Source organism: Fistularia commersonii, chromosome 14 (assembly GCF_037954325.1).
Source record: "Fistularia commersonii isolate RoL2024-O1a breed Wild chromosome 14, RoL_Fcom_v1.0, whole genome shotgun sequence".
In the NCBI taxonomy this organism is placed as follows: Eukaryota; Metazoa; Chordata; class Actinopteri; order Syngnathiformes; family Fistulariidae; genus Fistularia; species Fistularia commersonii.
This window is the reverse complement of record NC_141297.1, coordinates 98886-123676: the sequence shown is the minus strand read 5'-3', so window position 1 is coordinate 123676 and position 24791 is coordinate 98886. Positions and strand designations below refer to the sequence as shown.

Below are 24791 nucleotides of genomic sequence, written 5' to 3'. Positions count from 1 at the left end.
GAAAACACGCCAGCGCCAGCTGCCGTTCAACAACATGTTTGTTCCCGTGAAGCACCGTCACGGAAACTGATCTCCTGCTGATGGTGCAGCCTCGACCGCCCCTGATCCAATCAGAAGAAACGCTCCTCTGAGTTCTCTGAAACCTCGTGTTTGCATTCTCATCCGAGGACGGAGCCCCGAACCCGAAGCTGCTCGTAATCGCTCAGGCTCCGGTGACCAGACTACGGTTTACGTACGCGAGGCCTCCTCCATCGCCCGGTGACGGGAGTCGGGTTTACTCGACGTCTCGGCCGTGGCGTGGTTTGGCTCCGTGTGATGTTGATGTTCTCGGTACTTTTCGAAGGACGGCTTCGACACACAAGACGCGTGTTTCAGAGGGTCACCTAAGAACAAGAAGGTCCAACGGAGCCAGACGGCCCCCTGAAGCCGCCAAAGGCGCGGTCCATCGGACGGAATCCTAATAACCGTCTTTACCTAATAAGGCGAAAAATAGCGGAAATCGCTTTTCAAGGAAATTGAGATTGAAAACATTTGAGGCTTCCGCTGTGCCTCGGTGGTGTGCGAGCAGACGAGATGACCTTTGTCGAGACAAAAAGTAACCTCAGAGTGAGCTGTTGACATCTGCTAGAATGTCATCCAGCCTGACACTGGGCTTCCCCCCAGCTTACTGCCGCTAATACTTCCTCTTCAATTCCGTATTAGTTTAACATTTGAGGTTGTTGACTCTGAAAATTACTGAAAGTGTGTGCTTACACGGTAAAAAAGTGACAGAATTTCTCCACACTGACAGGGCCTCGCAGAACAAAACACATTCTCAAATTCACACTTCTGGTGAGGTTTGAGCGTGTCTGATGTCTGCACACACACTCAGTGTGTTGTCGACGTGTGACTGGCACTCATGGGCTGCGTTTACACTTTGCGTCTTTATGTGCCCGTCCACACTCAGCCCCGAAACTCTGTCGGAACCTCGGCGCTGCAGGTAAACACATGCTTCACGTCCAACCGAGGTTTAAGCGCCGTTCTCTCACACCTTGTGCTGGGCGTCACATTCTGTTCACCCCAACGCACCGAGGCATGTGAGGATGAAAACCCAGATCAAGATGGGAAATCATTTTCAAAAAAACAAACCTTGAGTGTTCATTTGCTACTTGTCTTTTAGACTGGACATCGAAGGGAGGATGTTCCTGATGTAACTGACCGGTAGTCCTACATTGGACTTCTTCTAGCAGAGTGAAACAAGGAAAAGACACAGAAAGCTGCTGCATCCCTTACGCCGCAGCATGAGCAGAAGAAGAAGAAGAAGACCGGTGATCTGCTCCAAAAACAGGCACTTTGGTCCGAAGACAAGATGAAGTGCTTATTGCTCTCCGTCGTACACATGGTATGTATTTCACACCCAAAATCACAATAAAAATAACAACCGTAACGAGCCATGTTAAGTCTTCAGAGATACGCAGGACGTTTCTTCACATACAACGGCGGCATCGGGTGGAATTAAGAAGGCTCCAGAACAAATGTGACACCATTAGAACATGCAAGGTGACCAGTGAGGTGCAGTCAGCAGAGGCAGGGGAGGCCGGGCCTCACCTGCATCATGGAAAGAAAAAAATGTAAAATGAAAAAATAAATGTAATGGTTATATTTATTTAGTGATTTGTACTATAAAGTTATTTTCCATGTGGCTTCACCCTTTTTAGTTATTTTTTTGTCAAAATCACTAAAAATTTTCACATTTGCCATTCGCATATGAAGAAGTGACGTGCGGTGACGCGGCAACCAGCTGAGCTGATGGATTGCACAATGATTCTGCTAACTGTGCTAGCATGCTATGCTCTGAGACCGTATTGCTGTCTCTGTGGATGTCACTATTAGAAAAACACTTAATATGTGAACTAAATTTCCACAGTTTAGCTGATGTGTCAAATGTTTTTCGTAAACAACTGTAACTTGTTTCTCGTGTTTCTCGTAATCATAAAGCGAGTGTGAAGAGACATGAAGTGAGGCAGGCAGTGACGGTGCCTCATGGTAGGGGGCGCCGCTGATCCCAGGGATCCTTCTTACTACTCGGCTACAGGATAATAGAATTAGCATTAGCAAGCTACAGTAAACAGTTAGCAAGTCAAGTGCGGCCATCCAGTTGTTTTTTGCCGATGTCATGGGTCTGTATAGCTCACCAACGCTGAGGGATGAATGTAAATCTCCTGGGCAGCTTCTCCACTTTTTGGCCCAGAAGGATCTCATTCAAACTGCTACTGAGAAGACAAAGTTTCTCCGGCCGGTGGTCACCGATCAGGCTACGACAGCATCGGCGGAGCGCTCGTTCTCGGCGCCGAAAAGACTCAAAACATACAGTGGGAACAGAACCGATCAAGGACGACTGTTTTCACTGGCAGTGATTTCTATTGAGACAGAGAGACTTTTAAAACAGAAGAAAGATAAGGAAGACTTCTACAAGCAGGTTACTGATGCTTCAGAAGGACTTAATTTATAAGTAAAGACAAGAGATAATAAGGTTTTTTTTATGTGATTTTTTTTTCTATGCTACAGTTTGTACATGTAAAGAATGCCGATATGCTATTTTAAACAAAACACGTCAAATGCTGCCAATAAAATGGTGACTAAGTTGCTCTGTAGGTTCATATGTTTGTAAATGTGACTGTGATGACGTCAGTGCCTCAGCAGCCGTGAACCTCACGTCACTGAAGGTGACCCATTGACAACCTCCAAAGCACAATAACGGCAGGATGGATTCGGGTAAGGTACATTCGGGGAACATTTCTATAAAGCTTTTGTTTGGAGGTGAAGAAACGTGTGCGAGCAGGTTGGAACGGGTGGAGAAAAGTGTCAGGGGTGATGAAAGCATCAGTCAGCATGAGAGGAAAGGCGACGGAGGTGAAAGCAGCCACGTTGTCTGGTTTAGAGTCAGCGTCGGTGTTGTCCATGAGCTTCCACAGTCAAAGCTGAGGAGGTCAACGACACGGATTTTGTTTGTTGGAAGTGAAGGAAGACACAAGCCTTCTCTGTCACACCTCAGATTGTTACTGAGAAAATAGACAAATTCATGTTATCTGTGTATCAAAGTCATTTAATGAAAGTGAATGAATTTGTGCTCGTCCAAGTTTGAAAGCGGCACGAGGCCATCAGCTGAGGTGGTTATCTCCTGGTTGAGTCACAGCATCATTTCCAACGCACAGCCTTTCAACAACAGTGAAAACACAGGTCGAGTCATTCTGCACTCGTCGCTCGTCTATTTCAGTGACAGGAGGAAAGTGTACAATAGTGTGGGGGTGGTGGAAGGCATACTCACCTCGAGTGTCTGTGGTTTCCATTTGTTCTGTCCCTCTTCTGTGGTCCTTAGAGCTGGTCTTTATGGTCCTAAAGAACTGGTGGCGGAAGATTCAGTTTCTGTTGAACCGTCTCCCAATCTCCGTCCGGAGGATGGACAACCTCTCTTTGTTAAAGAACAGGCCTCAAACCGTCCCATAGCTTGCCCTAGCTTAGCCTCTAGTTGTGCTGCAAGGGACTTACGCTGCTGGGGAACATCCCAAGATGCACCTCTCTCCTTCCTCACACGAACGTCCCATCATCGGTGCACGTCGATGGGGTTAGAACCTCCTCGGGCTCACTTGGGCTTGTTCTGCCGCATCGGTCCGATCTGCTGGTCTACTGCAGTGGTGTGATCTGCTGGTCTACTCCGGTGGTGTGATCTGCTGGTCTACTCCAGTGGTGTGATCTGCTGGTCTACTCCGGTGGTGTGATCTGCTGATCTACTGCAGTGGTGTGATCTACTGGTCAACTGCAGTGTCCTACCAGGCATCCACCGTTGCCATCGCCAAGATTTATATTCAAGTTATGACTGTATCATGTAGCTACAGCATGTAGCTGTGAGTAGATGCATGCGCATCAGTGCCCGTCCTTTCCGACCCTCATACCACCGCTGCCTCCCTCTCCCTCCCTCTTTGTCTCCCTTTTTTACCCTGACCGGTAGAGACAGGCCCTGCCGTCGACCAGTCAGACAGGAAACTTTGGGCAGCTCCTCCATGTTGTGGACGAGAGACAACGGTCCCACGGTCCCAGCACCCGATCGCTGCATAAATGGGCGTTTTATTCTCGGTATTTCTGTTGGGTGACTCCTGGTCCAACGGCCTCGAGATTGAGGTGAGGTTTTGGGCTTTGCGTGTTTTCTCTGCGTGCTGCGAGGTATAAAATTCACATGCCCGTCCCTGGCGGCCGCTGCTGCTGGAAAATCTGAATTCAGGACTTTCGCTACAGAATGTCATCCTTGAATGAGGCAAATTCCCACGCCCACTTTAGAGCAAACTGGCGAAGTCAGCCCTCACGTTAGGCGAGGGAAGCGGTGAATCACTGGCAATACGACCGTGAGATTCTCGCTCTGAATCACCCGCATCATGTACAGTGTCCCGTACCGACAGGAACCTAAACAAGTGCACTGCTTGCCCTACTTCTCACCTCAGCAGGGCTGGACACCAACAAAGGCAGAAACTCCAGCGCTTCTCAGAAATGTTCTCAGCAAGTGAAAGTATGTTTTCCGAACCCAGCTTACACTTCGTCACAGGCAGAACGATTACCGGCACTCAGGATATCTTCGCAAAAACTTGGCACCGCATCCGAGTATCCGAGTACGTTCTGTTCTCGTTTCTGTTTCATGGGTTCAACTCACGGTCCTGATCTCAGATCTCCACCGCGTGGGTTCGAGCAGCGAAGGGGACCGGAAGACCAGGACTCACCGCCGCCAATGACCAGCATTCAATGATACCGTGAAGCCTTGGTATTTCCATTCAGTGTGTAGATCGATGTTTGTTCTTCACCGTGCAACCAAAGGTTCCCAACGCCTCCTTCTCTGTCACACAAAACCTGAAAACAGCAGCAAAAAGAGAAACAACAGGGCCGCAGATAGCAGACACCAACAGGTGGCGGTGGTTTGACGGGTTTGATAGACATTGTGATGAGGACGAGTGTCAGATGTCTCGGGTTGTGAAGCAGAGACAGTTATGTGCATCAATGATGCTCCAAATGGATCCAACGCTGCAAACCCCGTGAACGGTGGAAGGAAGTAGATGTTTGCTTCGCCATCAGACAACGGCCACCGAAGACAAACCACCTCCATGTTTAACTTTCTTTGTCTTTGATTTTGGAAACATCATTGCAGATGTTCCAGCACCCTGAATGGAAAAGACAGGACGTCCCGTCCAGGCCAGAGGCCTCCTGGGCTGCAGCTGGAAGCGCTCAGCTCGGGCTGAAGGCGGCAGCAGCACCAAGAGTCCAGGTTCCTGCCCTCTGAGACCACAAGGGACTGTAACCTGCACCGAGTCTCATCCTCGGCTCCTGGAAAAAGACCAACGGGAAGTTTCGTGTGTTTCCTCAGTCATTTGATGCCTTCTGGTGAACGATTGTCATCGAAGGTCTGGTCGACTTCCTCAAGTAAAGAGCGAGGCTCCATCTCTGTTCTGCTGATCTCTGGACCAGCTGTCTGTTGGACAGATGTTCCCTCCTAGATCCAGCCTCTGCAGGTACGTCAGCCTCTACACATCTATTTGAATACCTAGAAGACTCTGAGGTCCCTGGCGATGATCTCTCAATCTGCTCTGATCTCTTTGCCCGGTCTTCCCCTGGCCTTCACCTGGTTTTCACCTGGTTTTCACCCGGTCCTCATCTGGTCGTCCCCTGGTCTTCACCTGGTCTTCATCTGGCCTTCACCTGGTCTTCACCTGGTCTTCACCTGGCCTTCATCTGGTCTTCACCTAGTCCTCACCTGGCCTTGATCTGGTCTTCACCCGGGCCTCCATCTTAGACTGAGAGTCCAAGCTGGTGTCGGTAGAGGAATGAAGTGCTCCACTGATGGTTCCATGAGAAAGAGTCGAACACCTGGTGAGAATACTGGCAGGACAAATGTCCCACGACATGAAGCTCCTCAGCGCTCCCGGCCTCCAGAAAGAGACCGCGAGTTGTGAGGCCGTGGAGACGTCTGTGGTCTCGGCAGACCACTGAGCTCCGCTGACCTATGACCTCTGATCCGGTGCTCAAAACTGTGTTCTTCATCTTCTCCCTGTATCTCCATGGGTTCCTGGGATGAAGTGCGAGTATCGCTGAGCAGGAGAAGCGGCAGACTGGTCGCTGTGGCTGATGGAGGCAGAACTTCACCGAAGCAGACGCCGACATTCACAAGAAACCAGGTTTGGGTTAAACCCCAAAACAACAAACTAGTTTGTTTATCCGCTAAACTGATCAACTAACCCTTGCCCCAACTTGTAAACTAGCCCTAACCCCTACTAGTAATCTGACCCTTACCCCAAATAGTAAAGTAAACCAAACCCAACTTATGAACCAAACCTAACCCGACTATTAAACTGAACCACTAACTAAAGCTAATCCCAACATCTAAAATCACCCTAACCCCTACTGGTAATCTAACTCCAACCCCAACTAGTAAAGTAAACCTAACCCCTACAAATAAACTAACCCTTACCCCGGTGAGTAAACTACTCCTAACCGAAACAAACTGGTAAACTAACCCTTATCGACTAAACTGATAAACTAACCCTAACCCCAACTGGTAAACTAACGCTATCCTCTATTTGTAAACTACTCCTGATCCAAGCAAACCAGTAAACCTTTCCTCCCTTCCTGTTCCATCCTGTCCATCCTGATCCCTGATGTTGTTGCTGCTCAGTCCTGGATGTCTCTTCTATTTACATTCATAGTCAGATTTGTTCTTTACACTCACAAAATAATCAATAAAGTTTATCTCATCTCATCTCATCTTATCTTATCTTATCTTATCTTATCTTATCTTATCTTATCTTATCTTATCTTATCTTATCTTATCTTATCTCATCTCATCTCATCTCATCTTATCTTACCTTATCTTATCTTATCTTATCTTATCTTATCTTACCCTAACCCAAGCAAACTAGTAAACTTACCCAACCATTAAGATACAGTGACACTAAAGACAATACCTTAAACACTGAGTTCATGTTTATTAGTTTACCAAATAATGCATTTTAGATAATTATCCATTAGTTCAAAATAAAGACAGGTGATTGTGAACCAAAAGTCACAAAATAAAACTGAACCACTTTAAGAAAATCCCGTCCTCTTCAGTGGCCCCATGACATTGATTGATTGATTGATCGACCGATTGATTGATTATGGAATCATGCCAAAAGCCTTTGTAAATGTTCTTTCCAGGCCTGTGATGAAAAGCATCGGGTCAGCGGTTTCTAAATGTAACCTCATTTACGTATCCATTAATTTCCATATTCATGAACGTGTCCATCTCGCGTGTGTTTTTTCCTCCGGCATCAGGTTCATCAAACTTCTGCTTTCCTGAGACGGATTTGGACCGACGTTCTGTCGGTGGTTAGGGTTAGGGTTAGGCTCTCCAGCCTCCAACCTTCTCAACACACTTGAGCACAGTTGGTTGGGCTTCATCTCCCAGCGTGGGTATAAATGTGGAAGGGTGAGAGCCACCTCTTCCTCTGCGAGCGTCAGCGTGTCAGGTGAGCAAGCATCTTCTCCGGGGACCTGGAGACTCTCCGTATGCATTGTGGAACCTCCCTTTTGTGTTGCAAACCTTCTCGAACCCCCAACCTGACGTTTCCTTCAGACACGTGTTTTTTCTCCAGAAAGCAGAGGTTCTGACTTCCCGCCGTGGCTTTGCAGATGTTCTCCAGCCTGTAGCGGCGCCGTCACTTGAGGCTGCCTCACGTTTCAGAAGAGAAGACACCTCAGTGCTGAAAAGCACATTTCCTGTGGAATATCTCCTTCAAAGAACCCCAGAGACAGAGGCAGCTGGAGCTTCAGCAGGACGGTGAGTACAACGCTCTCTCCGTGAACACCTTCGGACTCCGGACCTCCTCGGGGTCGAGGTAGACCGACGGCCGATAGCCAGGAACCGCGGCTGGGAGACGAGAAGCTCGGAGAAGCCGGTCGTTTCTAAAAAAAGATCTGAGATCACACACTCAGAAATGTGTGCGAACGCGGTCGCTGGAGAAGATCTCACGTCCCGCAGCTTCTCCGTTCTTTCAAATCCGACCGATTCCTGTTGCACTTGTGCTCCACCGCGACGGCGTTATTGAGAATTGGTTGGCCGGCCTCCACCGCCAGGAGATCCCCTCAACCTCTGGTCTCTGGGTCGGCCTCTGAGGTCTCCTGAGATGTCAGCTGTCCATCCCATGGTCACCTCGACATCTTCATTCAGTGCCGATCGCTCGGCTCGCCTCCTTTTTCTGATATCGCGCTTTCTACTCACTTTCTGCTCCTCTCTTGTTTCGGAGCCTCCTGCTGTCGCAGCTTCTGACGTTCACGCCGTTTTGGCGGCGCTCAAATTACTTTAGTACGTGATAGCATATTACATTATATTGTATTATTATGTTATATTATTCATATGACTGATGTTATATTTTATGGTCCTTATTATTATTGTGACATGTTGCTCTTAGCTGCTGTCCAATCAGACGCTAATTTGTGTCAAAAAATACAAAAAAATGTAAAGCTCTAGTCGTTACAATCACCCACTACACACACACACACACACACACACACACACACACATACACACATACACGCAGAATTTCCAGAAGCCCCGATATTGACGGCGATGACTCAGATGTCTTGTGACGATGCAGTCTCATGCCGAAGGGCCGGTGGAGGTGGGGGGGAAAGATTGAGCGGCGCCGAGACGACAAGAACGCTACGCTTCACATTCAGCAAATACACATTTTCAACACATTTTACCGCTGCTGGTCCAGGAAACGGCAGCAAGACACGGGAGATAACACTCCATATGACCACCATCATGACATGCAGGACTCAATATTACAGTAATTTGTATTAAAAAATACATTTAGAATGCAATGTGACAATAATTAGTTTCAACAAATATATTTACAACTCAATATGGCAAGAATTAGTTTTAACAAATAAAGTCATAACTCATGACAATTGTTAGTTTTAACAAATACATTTAAAACTCAATATGACAATAATTAATTTTAACAAATGTAATCACAACTAACGATAATAAATTAGTTTTAACAAATACATTTACAACTCATGCCAATAATTAGTTTTAACAAATACATTTGTAACTCAATATGACAATAATTAGTTTTAACAAATATATTTATAACTAATGATAATAAATTAGTTTTAACAAATACATTTATAACTCATGACAATAATTAGTTTTAACAAATATATTTATAACTCAATGACAATAATTACTTTTAACAAATATATTTATAACTAATGATAATAAATTAGTTCTAACAAATACATTTATAACTCATGACAATACTTAGTTTTAACAAATATATTTATAACTCAATGACAATAATTAGTTTTAGCAAATATATTTATAACTCATGACAATAATTACTTTTAACAAATATATTTATAACTAATGATAATAAATTTGTTTTAACAAATATATTTATAACTAATGATAATAAATTAGTTTTAACAAATACATTTATAACTCAATATGACAATAATTACTTTTAACAAACATATTTCTAACTCAATATGACAATAAATAGTCGTAACAAATACATTTATAACTTATGACAATAATTAGTAGTAACAAATACATCTATAACTCATGACAATAATTCTTTTGAACAAATACATTTATAACTCAGGCTAATCATTTGTGACGGCCTCAGTCCGGGTTAAAGAACCAAAGTCAGATAATCTCCTGGTGCTTGTGGCTGAGCTGTAGCGTCCAGCGTTGGATGAGCGGGTGCACGGCGCTGAGCGCCCGGCCGTGAAGGGCTCAGGCCTCCGAGGGAAACATCACCTTCCACGGTGTTCAGTTCCAGACGGGCCCGACGTGGGTTTGCATCCCTTTAAGAGCAGAGACAGTTGAAGATCGGTGGAGCTTCCACTCAAACCCTGAGGAGCTGAATTTGATGTTGGAGCTCCGGCGTCTGCCAGCGGGTTGGGTAATATGATATAGTGAAGTGTGTGAGTAATAACACACACCCGCCTCTAGTACCAGTATGAGGCATCTGCAACCTTCCACACTGTCATGTGGCTGATTACGATATACCAGAAGGAAATGCTTCCTCTGAGACCCGATCTTCACGGACTCGATGAATTTCTCCACGATCCCATCTGTTGTGCCCGGAGAGCCTCCGACCCCGACAACATGGAGACGGGCAGCCACGGTGGATCCATGGTGTCTCTTGCACTTCACAGTAGTGGGTGAGGAGGGTGAGAAGGGTGAGGAGGGTGAGGAGGGTGAGGAGGGTGAGGAGGGTGAGAAGGGTGAGGAGGGTGAAGGTAGCAGAAGAACGACAGCGAGAAGCCACACACACACACACACACACACACACACACACACACATGCCCCCCCCCCCTGGTTTGTGTGGGTGTGCGTTTCCCGCTGACTTGCATCGAGAGCTGCAGCCTGAGGAACCTTTCACACGTCGACTCCACAAACCTTCCGTTCAGCGAAGCTTCCCGGCGCTCGGCAGGCAAAGATCACGCCGGCGCCTCGGCGGCCTCTGGAGGCGCAGGAAGCCGGGCCAGAAAGGCCAGACGTGGACTGAACAGAGACGTCGCTTCTGCGTGGAGCGATCACACACCCAATGAGGTGATGAGACGTCTCCCCTGGACCGAAGAGGTCTCGGGTGGGTCGGGGTCTTCTCTGATCCAGGTGTTTGCAGCCCCGCCGCTCCGGCGGTCACTGCCGGGGACCGAAACCCCCGTCCACGCATGACCATCTTCATAAGGAAGAACCACACCTCCGCCGTCAGAGAGAGTCAAACATCTCAACATTCATCACACATATCTCGAAATGGACCAAAAAATCCCTCAAATCTGACACCTGAATCTGAGGGATGGCATGTGAGGAGCTTTGGGAAATTATAAGAATAATAATGATCACAGCAGCAACATTCCAGGCCTCTTCAGCAGAAACTGGAGCTGCTTGGATCAGAGCAGCAGCAGCAGAGCTGAGGTGCACCTGGAGATACTTCTGTAGGGTAGGCTGCCAGCGATCTTATCTGTGTGTGTGTGTGTTTGTATATGCACATGTGTTTGTGTGTTTGTATATGCATGTGTGTGTGTGTGTTTGTATGTGTGTGTGTGTGTGTTTGTATATGCATGTGTGTGTGTGTGTGTATGTGTGTGTGTTTGTGTGTGTGTGTGTGTATGTGTGTGTGTGTGTATGTATGTGTATGCACGTGTGCGTGTGTGTGTTTGTATATACATGTGTGTGTGTGTGTGTGTATGTATGTGTATGCACGTGTGTGTGTGTGTGTTTGTATATACATGTGTGTGTATGTGTGTGTGTGTGCATGTGTGTGTGTGTGTGTGTGTGTGTGTGTGTGTGTGTGTGTGTGTGTGGTGTGTGTGTGTGTGTGTGTGTGGTTGTGCACAGGTGCATTTGCTGTGTTACAGGAAAGCCTTCACCTCTTGCTTTAACCGCACTCGTCACTGAAGATGCATCCTGCATCTGTGATCTGCTCTGTGACTCTGGATGTTCTCAGCCTGTGAGAGCTGCTCTGAATCCAGGAGCTCTGAGGCACAGATTGCATCTCAAACATCTCAAAGTTTGAGCTTTGAACATCCAGAACCCTTTGATCATGTAGAATCGGTGACGGTGGTGCAGACGTATCGTTCCAGTCCAAACATGAACCTTAAACCTCAGAATGATTCGTCTTTGTCCCGTTGGACTTCATGGTCGCCGGCTCGGTCTTGAGGTTTTCGGTCAGTTCCTTATCTTCTCCAAGGTAGGCCACCGGATGACCTTATGAATACGACCCCCCTGCAGGCGTTCAGTGTCTGGATTCACGTGGACATGCATGTTCGTGTGTCCACCAGACTCTTCGGCCGGTGAAGGCCTCAGATCCTTGCTTGGCACATTTGCTCCCTGTCCTTCTCAGGAGCTCCTGATGTTCTATTTCTGAGGACAGGATCTCAATTCCACAGAAGCTTGACCTTCTTCTGTGGAAGGAGCTGCGATGGCCAGCGATGTGTTCTGTTTATGCACGACCCGGTTCACTCACCTTCTTCATGCCTGTTTCCTGGCCGACGTTCTTTAACTGACACAGTGAACAAAACCCTCCTCAAAAAACAAGGCCAGACACTAAACCGTTTACTGTAACTCGGTCTGCGAGAACCCTGGGATGTTTGTGCCGAGTCCCATCTCAGACGTTTGCTCCTGCCGCCTCTTTTGGCTTTTACTTCTGTCAGACGGCCAACGTGCTGTGGTTTGATGACGAGATGCTGCCAGAGACACACGGGCTCCGGTTCGGCGGAGAGGAGGTACGTCAGCCTCAGAGGCAGCGGCACCCGCGGGTCGTCGTGGTCCGGCTGAAAGCCCCGGACTCTTGTAGCCAGCCTCGCCCCCCCGCTCCTCTTCCACCTCCCACATTAGTCCTGGAGTTTCTCCCCCCTGGTGACGCAGATGTTCTGCAGCAGCAGCTTCATCTCAGGGCAAGAAGGACCGACGTTCCTCCACCACGGGTTGAATGTGGGCTTCCTGTGTGGAGGCCTCATGTTCTCCCCGTGCCTGCGTGGCTTCGTAGTGACAAAACAACCGCAGCAACAATAATGAATATATTTACGGCCCCCGTCTCTCCTCCTCCCTCGGCCTGCCAGACTCTGCCTGCTGAAAGCCAAGTCCTCCTCGGGCTTCACACAACAGACACGGACCGAACCCAGGACGCATCATCGAGGGGTTCCGTACCCAGGGTGAGGGAGGCTGGATTAGTGGCTTCTAGCTTAGGGTGTGTTTCTGTGGAACCCAGAAGGTGACGGTCCTGTCCTCTGCCATCTTCTCATCCTCCCAAATGTCAAAATTCTAGATTACTGCTGACAAGTCAGCAAGGTAAAACTGAATTAGGGAACACCTTTGTCGGGCCTGAGAGGAGGACAGAAGGTCTGCTGATACCCTAACCAGACGGGAGGTCCGGACAAGCAGACACACACACACACACACACACACACACACACACACACACACACACACACTGCCTCTTGGACTGAGCTGGGAAACACATATCTTCTCTGCAGAAGGATGGCGTGTCCATCCTGACCGGAAGGTAATGGTCAGGCGTGCTGTGTGTGTCGGACCGAAGGCCGTCTGTGCAGCGCAGACTTTGCAGCCATTTGGATCAGATGTTTGTGGAGAAGAGGTGGAGGAGTTTGAACGTCGGTACATCTAATCATTGTCTTGTTTTTCCCAGAGCCGGACCAGGATGGACGCCGTGAAGCAGAAGCACCAGAGACCTTCTGTGCTGCGTCACAGCAGCCACACAGCTGCCCGACAGCAACACGGTACATTTGTCGTGTCGCAGCTGCGTGAGCGTCATCGGAGCTGACAGGCTCCTTCTCAGGGACGGATCGGCGATACACATCAGGCTGTAGACTGAGAGCTAATTTCTGTGAAGCATACATGTAATATACAGAAACATCTTCACACTTGATTTAATTACAGCGGTGAATTCTGAGCCCGGTAATTACAACGTTGTCATTCATTGTGTGATCCATCATGCGATTGTCGTGTGATTCATCGTGCGATTTGTCATAGGATTCGCTGAGTGATTCATCGAGTGACCTGTTTGGTTATTCATTGATTCTTTATTTGTTTGATTCGTTGCGTGATCTGTTGTGAGGTTCAGGAGGCCCCCACCCTTCTGTCTGGGTCAGCGAACAAGTGAGCATTTTATCTGCGTTCTGACATAGTTTCAAAATCCTCAAAAATATCACGATTCATTTTTATCTTTGGAGGACTGATCGCGATTTTTCGGATGTTTTGGGGAAACACGTTTTCCAAGTTAAATTGTAGCTTTTAGTTGTAGGGACCAATCCCTTTACATGCTGCTGTCATAAAGCGAGGGCAAAGCGTCTTTTTCCATTTTGTATTCATTCACGGACGCTGGATGGAAGCGAACACTGAGGCTATCGGTGATCGCTTCTGAGAGGAGCGAAGCTCCCCTTCCATGGGTGAGTGTGGAGAAGCGATCGGTCGATCCGACCGCAGAAACCCTTTTCCTGGCTCACCGTTCCATCCATGCCGAGTCAGTTTGTCCTTCATAACTGTCACTGACATCAGACCCAGCTGTGCAGCAGACTGTCTCTCCCAACACGCTTTACTCGACCTGAAGGAAAGGGCGGGTTCTCCTGAAACATCTGTACCCTTGTAGATACGATACGACACCTGCAAGCGGTGGGGATTCAATCAGTGAACTAATGCAGGGCTGCTGGATAAAAACCGAGGTCTCTTTCAAATTGAAGCGAAAAGCCCAGGCGAGGGCGTCTCCAAGGACAAGCGTGAAGCAGACCATCCGTCCCAGACCTCCTTGCCCCGCCGGCCCGACCCCCCCGCGCAGCTCCACCACCTCCTGGCTCTGAGAAGAAGGGACGGCGCAGAGCGGAGCTCCGCCGAGGCCGACGCCAGGGGCAGGTGAGTGGATGAGAACTAATGATGATTCGATGCTTCGGACACAACTTCTGAATCTGAGCTGTTTGAGTAGAAGAGCGCGGCCGGATGTCGTCATCATGGCCGTCCTTCTGAGGGAACAAGAACATAGAAACAGCCGGTCCTTTGGTGACTCTGCAACGCAACAGCGATACAACATGGAAAGCATTTTAATATTCATGCATTTATTAGAGTTCCAGAGGCTCGAAGTAAAAGAATGTCTTTTAATTATTCATATACTTTCATACAAACCTGCCCCACCTCGGCCTGCACGGCACAGGTACCTGGTTACCCCGGCAACAAGGAACTGCGGTGTCCCCACACACCGGTCACCAGAAACCTGTAGGAACGAGCAAAATACCTAAAATATGGAGGATACAAACACATGCACACACACACACACACATGCACACTCACACACACACACACACACACACACACACACACACACACACACACACACACACACACACTGCTTGTGTGAAGGACAGCAGTGAGTCTTTGTCCTGGATAGACGCTGGTTTGTGTCTGAGAGTTTCGATGAGTTGTGCGTTCCTAATGAGAAGGCAGGCACAGCAAGGGATTTTAAATCTAATTTCTGTTACTTGTTTTGTTTTGGTAACTTCAGTGTCCATTTGCCCCCCTGTTCTGCCCCTGTTTTGCCCCTGTGCTGCCCCTGTGCTGCCCCTGTTCTGCCCCCTGTTCTGCCCCCTGTTCTGCCCCTGTGCTGCCCTTGTGCTGCCCCTGTTCTGCCCCTGTTCTGCCCCTGTGCTGCCCCTGTGCTGCCCCCCCTCCCAGCCCCCCAGAGGAGTCCAGCGCAATCTTTGGCAGCGGGCTTTGCCGCTGGCCCGGCTGCAGCGCCGAGGCGGAGGACTTCCCCAGCTTTCTGAAGTAAGCCGACCCTCCGAGGACTCGGAACTGCAGCGGCTCCACGGACGCCTTCCTGGTTATTTCCAAAGGCAGAGCCACGCGGAGGAGGAGCAAACCTCATGTCATTCAGAGAATGAAAGTTTCATAGAAAGTAATGAAATCGCAGGCAGAGCTGAAAGCTGCATTCAGGTGCTTCTTGAAAGCATGGGAATATCCAGCTGTTCTTGTCCTCTGCTGGTATTTGTGTCGCTAGAATCAGGTGTTTCTGGCATTTGAGGATCCTCTGAAGCCATAATCTCAGATGTTCCTGCTGATTTTCAGGATCAGTATCTTAATCAGAGCTGCTCATTCATGCATTGCTGACAAATTTCATTTCCCATTTCAAACAACGACATTGAATGAGAAAGTTCTTGAACCGACAAAATCAATATTTAATCAAATAAAGACATTATTGTAGTCAGTGGGATGGAGATGGACCCACCTGAGGCCCCTGTGTGACTTCTGCTCTGTGGATGATGATCCACCGTGTCCTCCAGGCATCTGCAATCCGAACACAGCCACGGGGACAGAAGCCTGGCCCAGTGGAGAGTCCAGCAGGACGTCGTCCACTACATGGAGAACCAGGTGGGACCAGAACGTAGCTTTTCCCTCAGATTACTCAGATTGCAAGGCACATCGAGTTCCATACGGTTTCAGGAAGATCCCGCAAGGCTGTCAGAGGCCCGGTTCTTCTCCGGGTGTCCTCCTCCGTCCCCGCGGGACCCGAAGCCGGAGGCTCGGATTCTCCGGGGATGAACCTTCGGAGCACTTGACACTTGGACTTAAGTTCTCTTTCCTTTTCAGCTCGTGGTGGAAAAACAGAAGCTGCTGGCCATGCAGGTCCACCTGCACCTGTCCGACCAAAGACGCACAGACTCGGTAAGTTTCCCTCGACGGCTCGACTCCTGACACTCCTGTTTGTACGCAACCTCAGAGGACACGGTTGCTGGAGGGCCTGTTTGTCAAGATAAGATAAGAGAAGATAAGATAAGATAAGATAAGATAAGATAAGATAAGATAAGACAAGATAAGATAAGATAAGATAAGATAAGATAAGATAAGATAAGATAAGATAAGATAAGATAAGATAAACTTTATTGATCCCCATTGGGGAAATTCCAGTTATGTCAATAAAATAAAAAAGTAAAATATATATGATTATAAATATTCATGGAGAGACAGAAGACATAAGACAGCAAGACATCCATAAATAAGTAGATAATAGCAACAACATCCACAACAACATCAGGGATAAGAATGGACAACATGAAGGAACTGTGAGGGTGAAAAATACACAACCAGGACTCAACTACAATATAAAGAGAGTGACAAGAAGAAAATAAATAAACAGAAAACAGGCAGGATGTGTGCGGGCTGGGACGCACGAGGATCAAAAAGACAGCAGAGTTTAGGCATGACGTGGATGGATGAAGACGTGGATGGATGAAGACTAGAATGGGTGAAGCTGTGAATGGGTGAAGCAGCACAGGTGCACTCGGGCCAGTCAGAGTTGTGTGGCGTCCACCAGCCTGCTACTGCAAGTCTGAAGGCTGTGGGCACAAAGGAGCTTCAGCCTGGTGTCTGTGGACCATCCCGGCCTGGTTGGACCGAGGCGTTGCCCGTGGTGGGCTTCAGCCACGGGATGCGTTCGGCGACGCCGCTCTTGTTTGCGATCCCAGAACATCTTCTGTGATGCGGACAAATAATCGTGGACCCCAAACAACTGACAACAAACAGCAGGAGTTTATTGATTAACGATCATCACGATGAGTTGATAAAACAGAGGCCACGTCCCCCGACGAGGTGTCCCCCTCAGCGGGACCCCCAAACGTAGCCACGGTTTATCCGGACCGAAACCAAAAAATAAAACCCTCCGATCTGCAGAAAGCGAACGCTCATGTCTGCATGTCCCTCCTTGCAGAAGAAGGCATCTCCATGGCCGTACAGCCTCTTCCTGTTCCTGCCCCGGCCTCAGGGACCCCTGGCGGACTGGACCCCGCCGCCGGCTGTCGGGGGGAGGCAGCTGGAGGAGTTCCATCAGCACTGGTTCACAGCCAGCGGTTCGGCCCACCTGCTGCCAGGTAACCTTCATGGATGGCGTGGAGCGTTCCACGTCCTCCTGGTCCACTTATCAGGGTGGAGCTCAGAGCCTCAGAAGCTCTGCTGAGGTCAGGGTCTGAGGAGGGCGGTCACCGCCGAAACATCTGACCGTTCAGTGTCTGCGTGTGTGTGTGTGTGGGGGGGGGGTGGGGGGGTGGGGGTGGTATGGAGACAATGAAGATAAGCCAGCAGCTGGGTCAAACCTTCTGGATCCTTCTGACCTTGAGTTGGAGCTGCTGCTGATTCATTGAGGCATACACAGCTTTCAGCAGCAGCTCTTGTCGGGTCTGATGTCCAGACACCTCCATGAAGACGCGTGAGGGTGAAGGCTGCTGAAGCTGCCAGGTCCACGTACTTGTTGACTCCAAAACGGACGTGAACGTGGTTCTGAGCCTCAGCGCCACTTGTTTTGGTGCTCTGGATGGAGAAGGTCTTGTTTGGTTGCTGATCCACACATTTTTCTCGCTCACAGTTTGTCCCGTGAAAGTATATGTTTCCTCCACAGTTGTTGACTGAGAAGGTGTGGGCTGTTTTGCAGACGTGGTCCCCAGCATCGAGTGCTACAAGTACAACAACATCAGACCTCCGTACACCTATGCCAACCTCATCAGATGGGTGAGTTTCCCTCTCTTCTTCTGATCACTTTATTCACAGTCATGGATACTCTGAGTCCTGATCCACAAGAAATGCTTTTCTTCTTTTTCTTTTGCCATTTCCCTTCAGGGGTCTCCACAGTGAATCTGGCCCTTCCATCTAACCCTGTTCTCTGTATCCTCTTCTCTCACATGCACTAGCTTCATGTCCTCTTTCTCTACATCCATCAATCTTCTCTCAGGTATTCCTGCAGACCTCCTGCCTGGCAGCTCCAATCCCAGCATCCTTCTACCAATGTATTCACTATCCCTCCTTGTGTCTGTGGAAGTTCTTGAAAAAATCTTCTTCTCATAGCAACTGGACTTGGCTTTCTTCCCTTGAAGAAGGGATGAAAAGTGTCTTCACCTCTCATCCAAGAGGCTTCTTCAGTGTGCCCTGAAGAAGCCTCTCGGATTTTGACAGGAACTATCCCTCCTCTGGCCATCTCAGTCTGACTTCTCTGATCTTCTCTTAAAAACATCTAACATGATGGACTCATTTCCGATCCTATCCATCCTGGTCACTCCCGAAGAGAACCTCAACATCTTCATTTCTGCTGCCTCTAGCTCTGCTTCCTGTCTTTACTGGGTTCCTATCGTGGAGACCAAACCTGCCCATCTCTTCTTCATCCCCTCTATTGCCTTCACCAACATGTCCATTGAAGTCTAACCCTAACCCTAACCCTAACCCTAACCCAATTTCCACTCTCTCATCTCTGAGGATACTCTGCATCACTTCATCTGACTCACTCCGGAACTTCTCCTTCACTCACATCCCACCTGTGGTTCATAGCCACTAACAACATTGAGCATCACACCTTCAGTTTCCAGTTTCAGCCTCATCAGTCTATCTGACAGCCTTTTAACCTCCAGAACATTCCTCACAAACTCTTCCTCCAAGATAACTCCTCCTACTTGTCTCTTCCTGTCGATACCATCATTGTACAACTTCAAACGTGCTCTTAAGCTTCTAGCCTTACTACCTTTCCACCTGGTCTCCTGGACATACAGTATCTCCATGTTCCTTCTCTGCATCATGTCGACCAACTCTTTGGTTTTTCCTGTCATCGTCCCAACATTCAGTCCTTACTCTCTGTCCCAGACTTCACCTTCTCTCTGCTTTCAGACATGCTTTCCTCCTCTCCTCCTTCCACCCACAGTAGCCCAGTTTCCACTGGTACCCTGTAGGTTATTGTTGCTAGCCCGGGCCTCCCCCCATTCAGTATGAGAGGCGTAGGTTTGCTGTGCATATTTGGTTTTGGTACAAGTTTTACGCCGACTCATTTTAATCTACTAACAGAGACAAGACAGAATTGAAGGGGTTCATTTCAAACAAGGTTATTCCAGCTGCTTTTGCCAGAAAGCAAAATACACATTTTATCTATATGGAGTATGTTTATATACAGTAAGTCTATGAATAGTATGTCTAAATACATGCTGTCTATAATCAGTATGTGTATATATACCGCACATCTACATACATTTTATCTCTATACACTATGGCTACATACATTCTGTCAATATAGAGCATGTCTCTATAATTGTTTACATACAGTTTGTCAATATGCAGTACATCTACATACAGTACGCAAAAGGACAGTATGTCAACAAACAATGCGTAAGTATACAGTGTATGTATAAAGAGTTTGTCTCCATACGGTATGTCTACGATCAGTTTATCTATATACACTGCATATACCGACTTCTTCTTTTCCTTTGGGCTTTTCCCTTCAGGGGTCACTACAGCGCGTCCACCTTCTCCATCTAACCCTATTCTCTGCATCCTCCTCTCTCACACCAACTAACGTCAAATCTTCTCTCACTACATCCATAAATCTTCTCTTTGGTCTTCCTCCAGACCTCCTGCCTGGCAGCTCAAATTCCAGCATCCATCTATCAATATGTTCACAATCCCTCCTCCGTACTGAACCATCTCAGTCTGGCTTCTCTGACCTTCTCTCCAACACATCAAACATGTGCTGTTCCTCTGATGGACTCATTCCTGATCCTCTCCATCCTGGTCACTCCCAAAGAGAACCTCAACATCTTCATCTCTGCAACCTCTAGTTCTGCCTGCTGTCTTTTGGTCATTGTAACAGTTTCTAGTCCAAACATCATCGCTGGTCTCACCACTGTCTTGTCCAGCTTTCCTTTTATTCTGGCTGAAAGTCTTCTATCACTTGGCACCCTTGACACTTTTCTCCACCCATTCCAACCTGCTTGAACCCGTCTCTTCACCTCTTTTCCACACTCTCCTACGCTCTGGACTGTTGACCCCAAGCAGCTGAAATCCTCCAATTTCTTGATCTCCACTCCCTGTAGCCTCACTGTTACACCCGGATTCCTCTCACTCACACGTATATATTCTGTCTTGCTGCGACTAATCTTCATTCTTTTTCTCACCAGAGCATACCTCCACCTCTCAGGAGTTTCCTCCACCTGTTCCCTGTTCTCACTACAGATCACAATGTCATCTCCAAACATCATGGTCCATGGAGGTTCCTGTTTAACCTCATCTGTCAGCCTGTCCATCACCATTGCGAACAAGAAGGGGCTCAGAGCTGATCCCTGATGGAGTCCCACCTCCACCTTAAACTTCTCTGTTACCCCTACAGCACACCGTACCACTGTCTCACAGTTAGCATACATGTCCTGCACCAGTCTAACATACTTCTCCGCCAATCCAGACTTCCTTTTACAATACCAGAGTTCTTTTTTCGGCACCCTGACCTTATGCTTTTTCTAAGTCTACAAAAGTGCATTGTAGCTCCCTCTGGCCTTCTCTGTAATTCTCTATTAGCATTGTCAAAGCAAATACTGCATCTGTAGGACTCTCTAGGCATGAAGCCATACTGCTTCTCACAAATGCTGATTGCTGCTCTCAGTTTTGTGTCCACTACTCTTTCCCATCACTTTATTGTATGGCTCAACTCTATACCTCTATAATTGCTGCAATTCTGCACATCCCCCTCATTCTTAAAAGTGGGCAACATCTCTATTCTTCAGGCATCTTCTCACTGATCACTGTCAAAGATCCTGTTGAATAAACAAGTCAGAAACTCTACCGCTGCCTCTCTGAGACACTTCCATACCTTCACAGGTATGTTAGCAGGACCATCTGCCTTCCCACCCTTCATCCTCTTCAATGCCTTCCTCACTTCACTTTTACTCATCTTTGCTACTTTGTCTGCGATAGTCCCTCTTCTACCCTTGCCTCTCTTTCATTTCCCTCATTCATCAGCTCTTAGAGTACTCTTTCCATCTTCCCATCACTTTTGTAGCATCTGTCAAGACATTTCCCTCTCTATCCTTAATCACCCGGACCTGTTGTACATCCTTTCCATCTCTATCTCTCTGTTTTGCCAACCTGTATAAATCATTCTCTCCCTTCTTACTATCCAACCGAGTATACAAGTCATCCTACATTTTGCCTTTGCTACCGCTATCTCAACATTGAGCATCACACCTTCAGTTTCCAGTTTCAGCCTCATCAGTCTATCTTTTAACTGTCTTTTAACCCCCAGAACATTCCTCACAAACTCCTCCTTCAGGATAATCCTACTCCATGTCTCTTCCTGTCAGCACCATCACTGCACAACTTCAAACCTGCTCCCAAGCTTCTAAGAACAAGAACAAGAACAAGAACAAGAACAAGAACAACTTTATTTATCCCGGAGGAAATTGTTGTGCCAGAGTTACAAGAAAAACATAACAATAACAATAACAATAACAATAACAATAACAATAACAAGAGTATGAAAAATATTGCACATGCAGTTGTTATGAAGTGAAATATTGCAGTTAGGAACATATCTATACAGATAAATCATGACAATTTACAGTACGTGGGTGAGATTTTTTATTTTTTTAAGATTCCCTGTGGCTGAAGGAAGGGGAATTAAAAAGTCTGATAGCCTCAGGTAGGAAAGACCTCCTGTGGCGTTCAGTGGAGCTCCTTGGTGGTATCAATCTACGACTGACAGAGCTCTGACAGAACGTCAGTGTCATGCAGGGGGTGATGGACGTTGTCCATGATGCTGAGGAGCTTCTCTGACACCTGCACCACAGAGTCCAGCTCCACTCCCAGGACAGATCCAGCTCTACTGATGAGCTTGTTGAGTCTGTTAGCGTCAGGTGTCTTGAGCCTGCTGCCCAGCACACAACATCATAGAAGATGACGCTGGACACCACCGAGTGGTAAAACAAGTGCAGGATGGTCCTGCAGATGTGAAAGATCTGAGCCTCCTGAGGAGGAACAGGTGTATCTGACCCTTCTTGAAGATGGCCTCACTACCTTTCCACCTGGTCCCCTGGACACACAGTAACTCCACCTTCCTTTCCTGCATCATGTCAACCCATTCTCTAGCTTTTCCCGTCATCAAAGTCCCTCCTCTCAGTCTCAGACTCTTGCCTTTCCTCTTCTCTCTGCTTCCAAACACACTTTCCTCCTCTCCTGGTAACCTGTTGGTTATCGGCACCGATGGCGCTTGTTGTTAAACCGGGCCTCGACTGATCCGCTATGAGATTCTTAGGTTTGATTCGCATATTTGGTTTTGGCACAAGTTTTTACGCCGGATGGCCTTCCTGACGCAACCTTCTACATTTCTCCAGACTTGGAGAAATGGGAGGCACTTGAATGTGCTGCCCCGAGGCTGCATTACACTACATGTACCCACAGCATCTCTGTATATAGTCTACATACATACAGTACAGTATGTCTGTATAGCTTGTTCTATACACTTTGCCATATTCAGTGAATCGACATACACTTTATCTACATACAGTCGGTCTATACAGGATTGTCCCCAGCCGATGTGTCGCACAGGGAGCGTCCTGCTGCTGAGCTCCACAGAAGGAGGCTGGTGACTGAGATAACCGTGTTCCTTGGCTCTTTTCAGTCCATCATGGAGTCTCCGGAGAAGCAGCGCACCCTGAACGAGATCTACACCTGGTTCACCAGCATGTTCTACTACTTCAGACACAACACGGCCACCTGGAAGGTAGGAAACCCTCAAGGCCACTCAGGCTGCTTTGGAAAGCCGCTCAGACGAGGAACCAGGCAACACGTCAGAGATGCTTCCTGTTTGTCCTGAGGATTAAAACGGGCGAGATTTCAACACATAAAAGTCCTTTACACTTTGTGATCTGAATAATAATAACAATAACACACCGCTAACCCTAACCAGCGCATGCACGCACGCACACACACACACACACACACACACACACACACACACACACACACGGACGCACGCGCACACGGACATACGCACATTTATTACATGTATGTACATGTATGTCCTTGTATATACGGGGCGGCGTGGCGCAGGAGGTCCAGCAATCGTCTTTGGAACCGAACATTCCTGGTCGGATCCCCGGCTTCTCCTCGAGTGTCCAAGTGTTGTCGAGCAACACACCGAAGCCTCAGCTGCTCCCCTGGCGGCCTGCTGCTCACGAGTCATCCATGATGGCTTCAATGCAGAGAACCAATCTCCCCACGGGGATTAATATAGTATAAATGATTTACTTATCATTATTATTATACTTGGGTTTTCACTCTGCGACCCGTGGGACCCGCCAGGTTTGCTCCTCCCAGATCAGACCCGAAGAAGCCTCATCCGGGTTAAACGAAATGATCAGGAGCTGCTCTTGTCAGTCACGTTGAAGGTGTCGGCTGGATCCTCCGGTGGACGGCTGAAGGTCTGACTCCGCAGACCCAGAGTCACTCCTTCCTCTTCCCACAGAACGCTGTGCGCCACAACCTCAGCCTGCACAAGTGCTTCGTGCGGGTGGAGGGCGGGAAGGGGGCCGTGTGGACCGTGGACGAAAAGGAGTTCCAGAGGAGGAAAGGGCAGAAGTATCACAGGTACCGGCCGCCTCGGGAGGTCCTGATGGGCTCTGGAGATACCTGTGCGGTGGAGGTCTGCAGGGAATAGACCTGAGGAGACCAGGGGACAGAGGAGAGGAGATGTACAGGACTGTCTCTGAAAATTAGAATATTAAGTTCTTTATCTTCTGTAATGCAATTTAAAAAACAAAAATGACTTTTTCATGACATTCTAATATTGTGAGATAGGATTTTTGAGTTTTCTTAAGATGTAAGCCATAATCAGCAATATTAAAATAATAAAAGGCTTGAAATATTTCAATTGATTTGTAATGAATCCAGAATGTATGACATTGTTGTTTTTGTAATTGCATTACAGAAGATAAAGAACTTCATAACAATATTCTAATTTTCTGAGACAGTCCAGTATAGAAAAGAAAAGAAGATCCATGACTTTTCCAGAGAGCAGGAGAGAGAATAGGAAGAAAGGAAAGAATGGAGTTACAGGACGACAGGAAGGAGAATGTATGGATGAAGGGATGAATGGATGAAGGGATGAAGGGAGGAGGACAAGCCTCGACTATCTTACAGTAGTTGCTGCTGTTTGCATCATCAAAACTAATAAAAGGATGTGCGTGTGTGTGTGTGTGTGTGTGTGTGTGTGTGTGTGACTCCAGGGATTGCCCCGTCAAGTGGCTCTCGTTCTTCAATCACTTCTGTCCGGAGGAGGCCTGAGCAGCAGGTGGCAACACTGAGCCGCATCAGTGTCTGGACATTGAGAAGGTTGTGTGTCTGCGAAGGTCAGAAGGTCATTTGCTAACGACCTTCACGCGTCTCATGTGTGAAGTCCACTTTACACCTGGTGAAT

The 24791-nt window shown here is 47.8% G+C and overlaps 1 protein-coding gene across 2 annotated transcripts; it reads left to right on the top strand.

Annotated features, from left to right (window-relative positions):
- The first annotated feature begins 7508 nt into the window (after positions 1 to 7508).
- On the top strand, positions 7509 to 24791 carry foxp3b (forkhead box P3b). 2 transcript variants are annotated; one of them, XM_086159224.1, is made up of 12 exons: positions 7509 to 7523; positions 7687 to 7834; positions 13221 to 13311; positions 14272 to 14440; positions 15254 to 15346; positions 15862 to 15949; positions 16169 to 16243; positions 17286 to 17445; positions 18003 to 18079; positions 22995 to 23096; positions 23841 to 23962; positions 24601 to 24791. In XM_086159224.1, the coding sequence occupies exons 3-12, from the start codon at positions 13233 to 13235 to the stop codon at positions 24656 to 24658; spliced, it is 1023 nt and encodes a 340-aa protein (XP_086015350.1). In that variant the 5' UTR covers positions 7509 to 7523; positions 7687 to 7834; positions 13221 to 13232; the 3' UTR covers positions 24659 to 24791. The 2 variants fall into 2 exon arrangements, with proteins under 2 accessions (XP_086015350.1, XP_086015349.1); XM_086159223.1 differs by lacking the exon at positions 24601 to 24791 and having other exon boundaries at positions 23841 to 24245.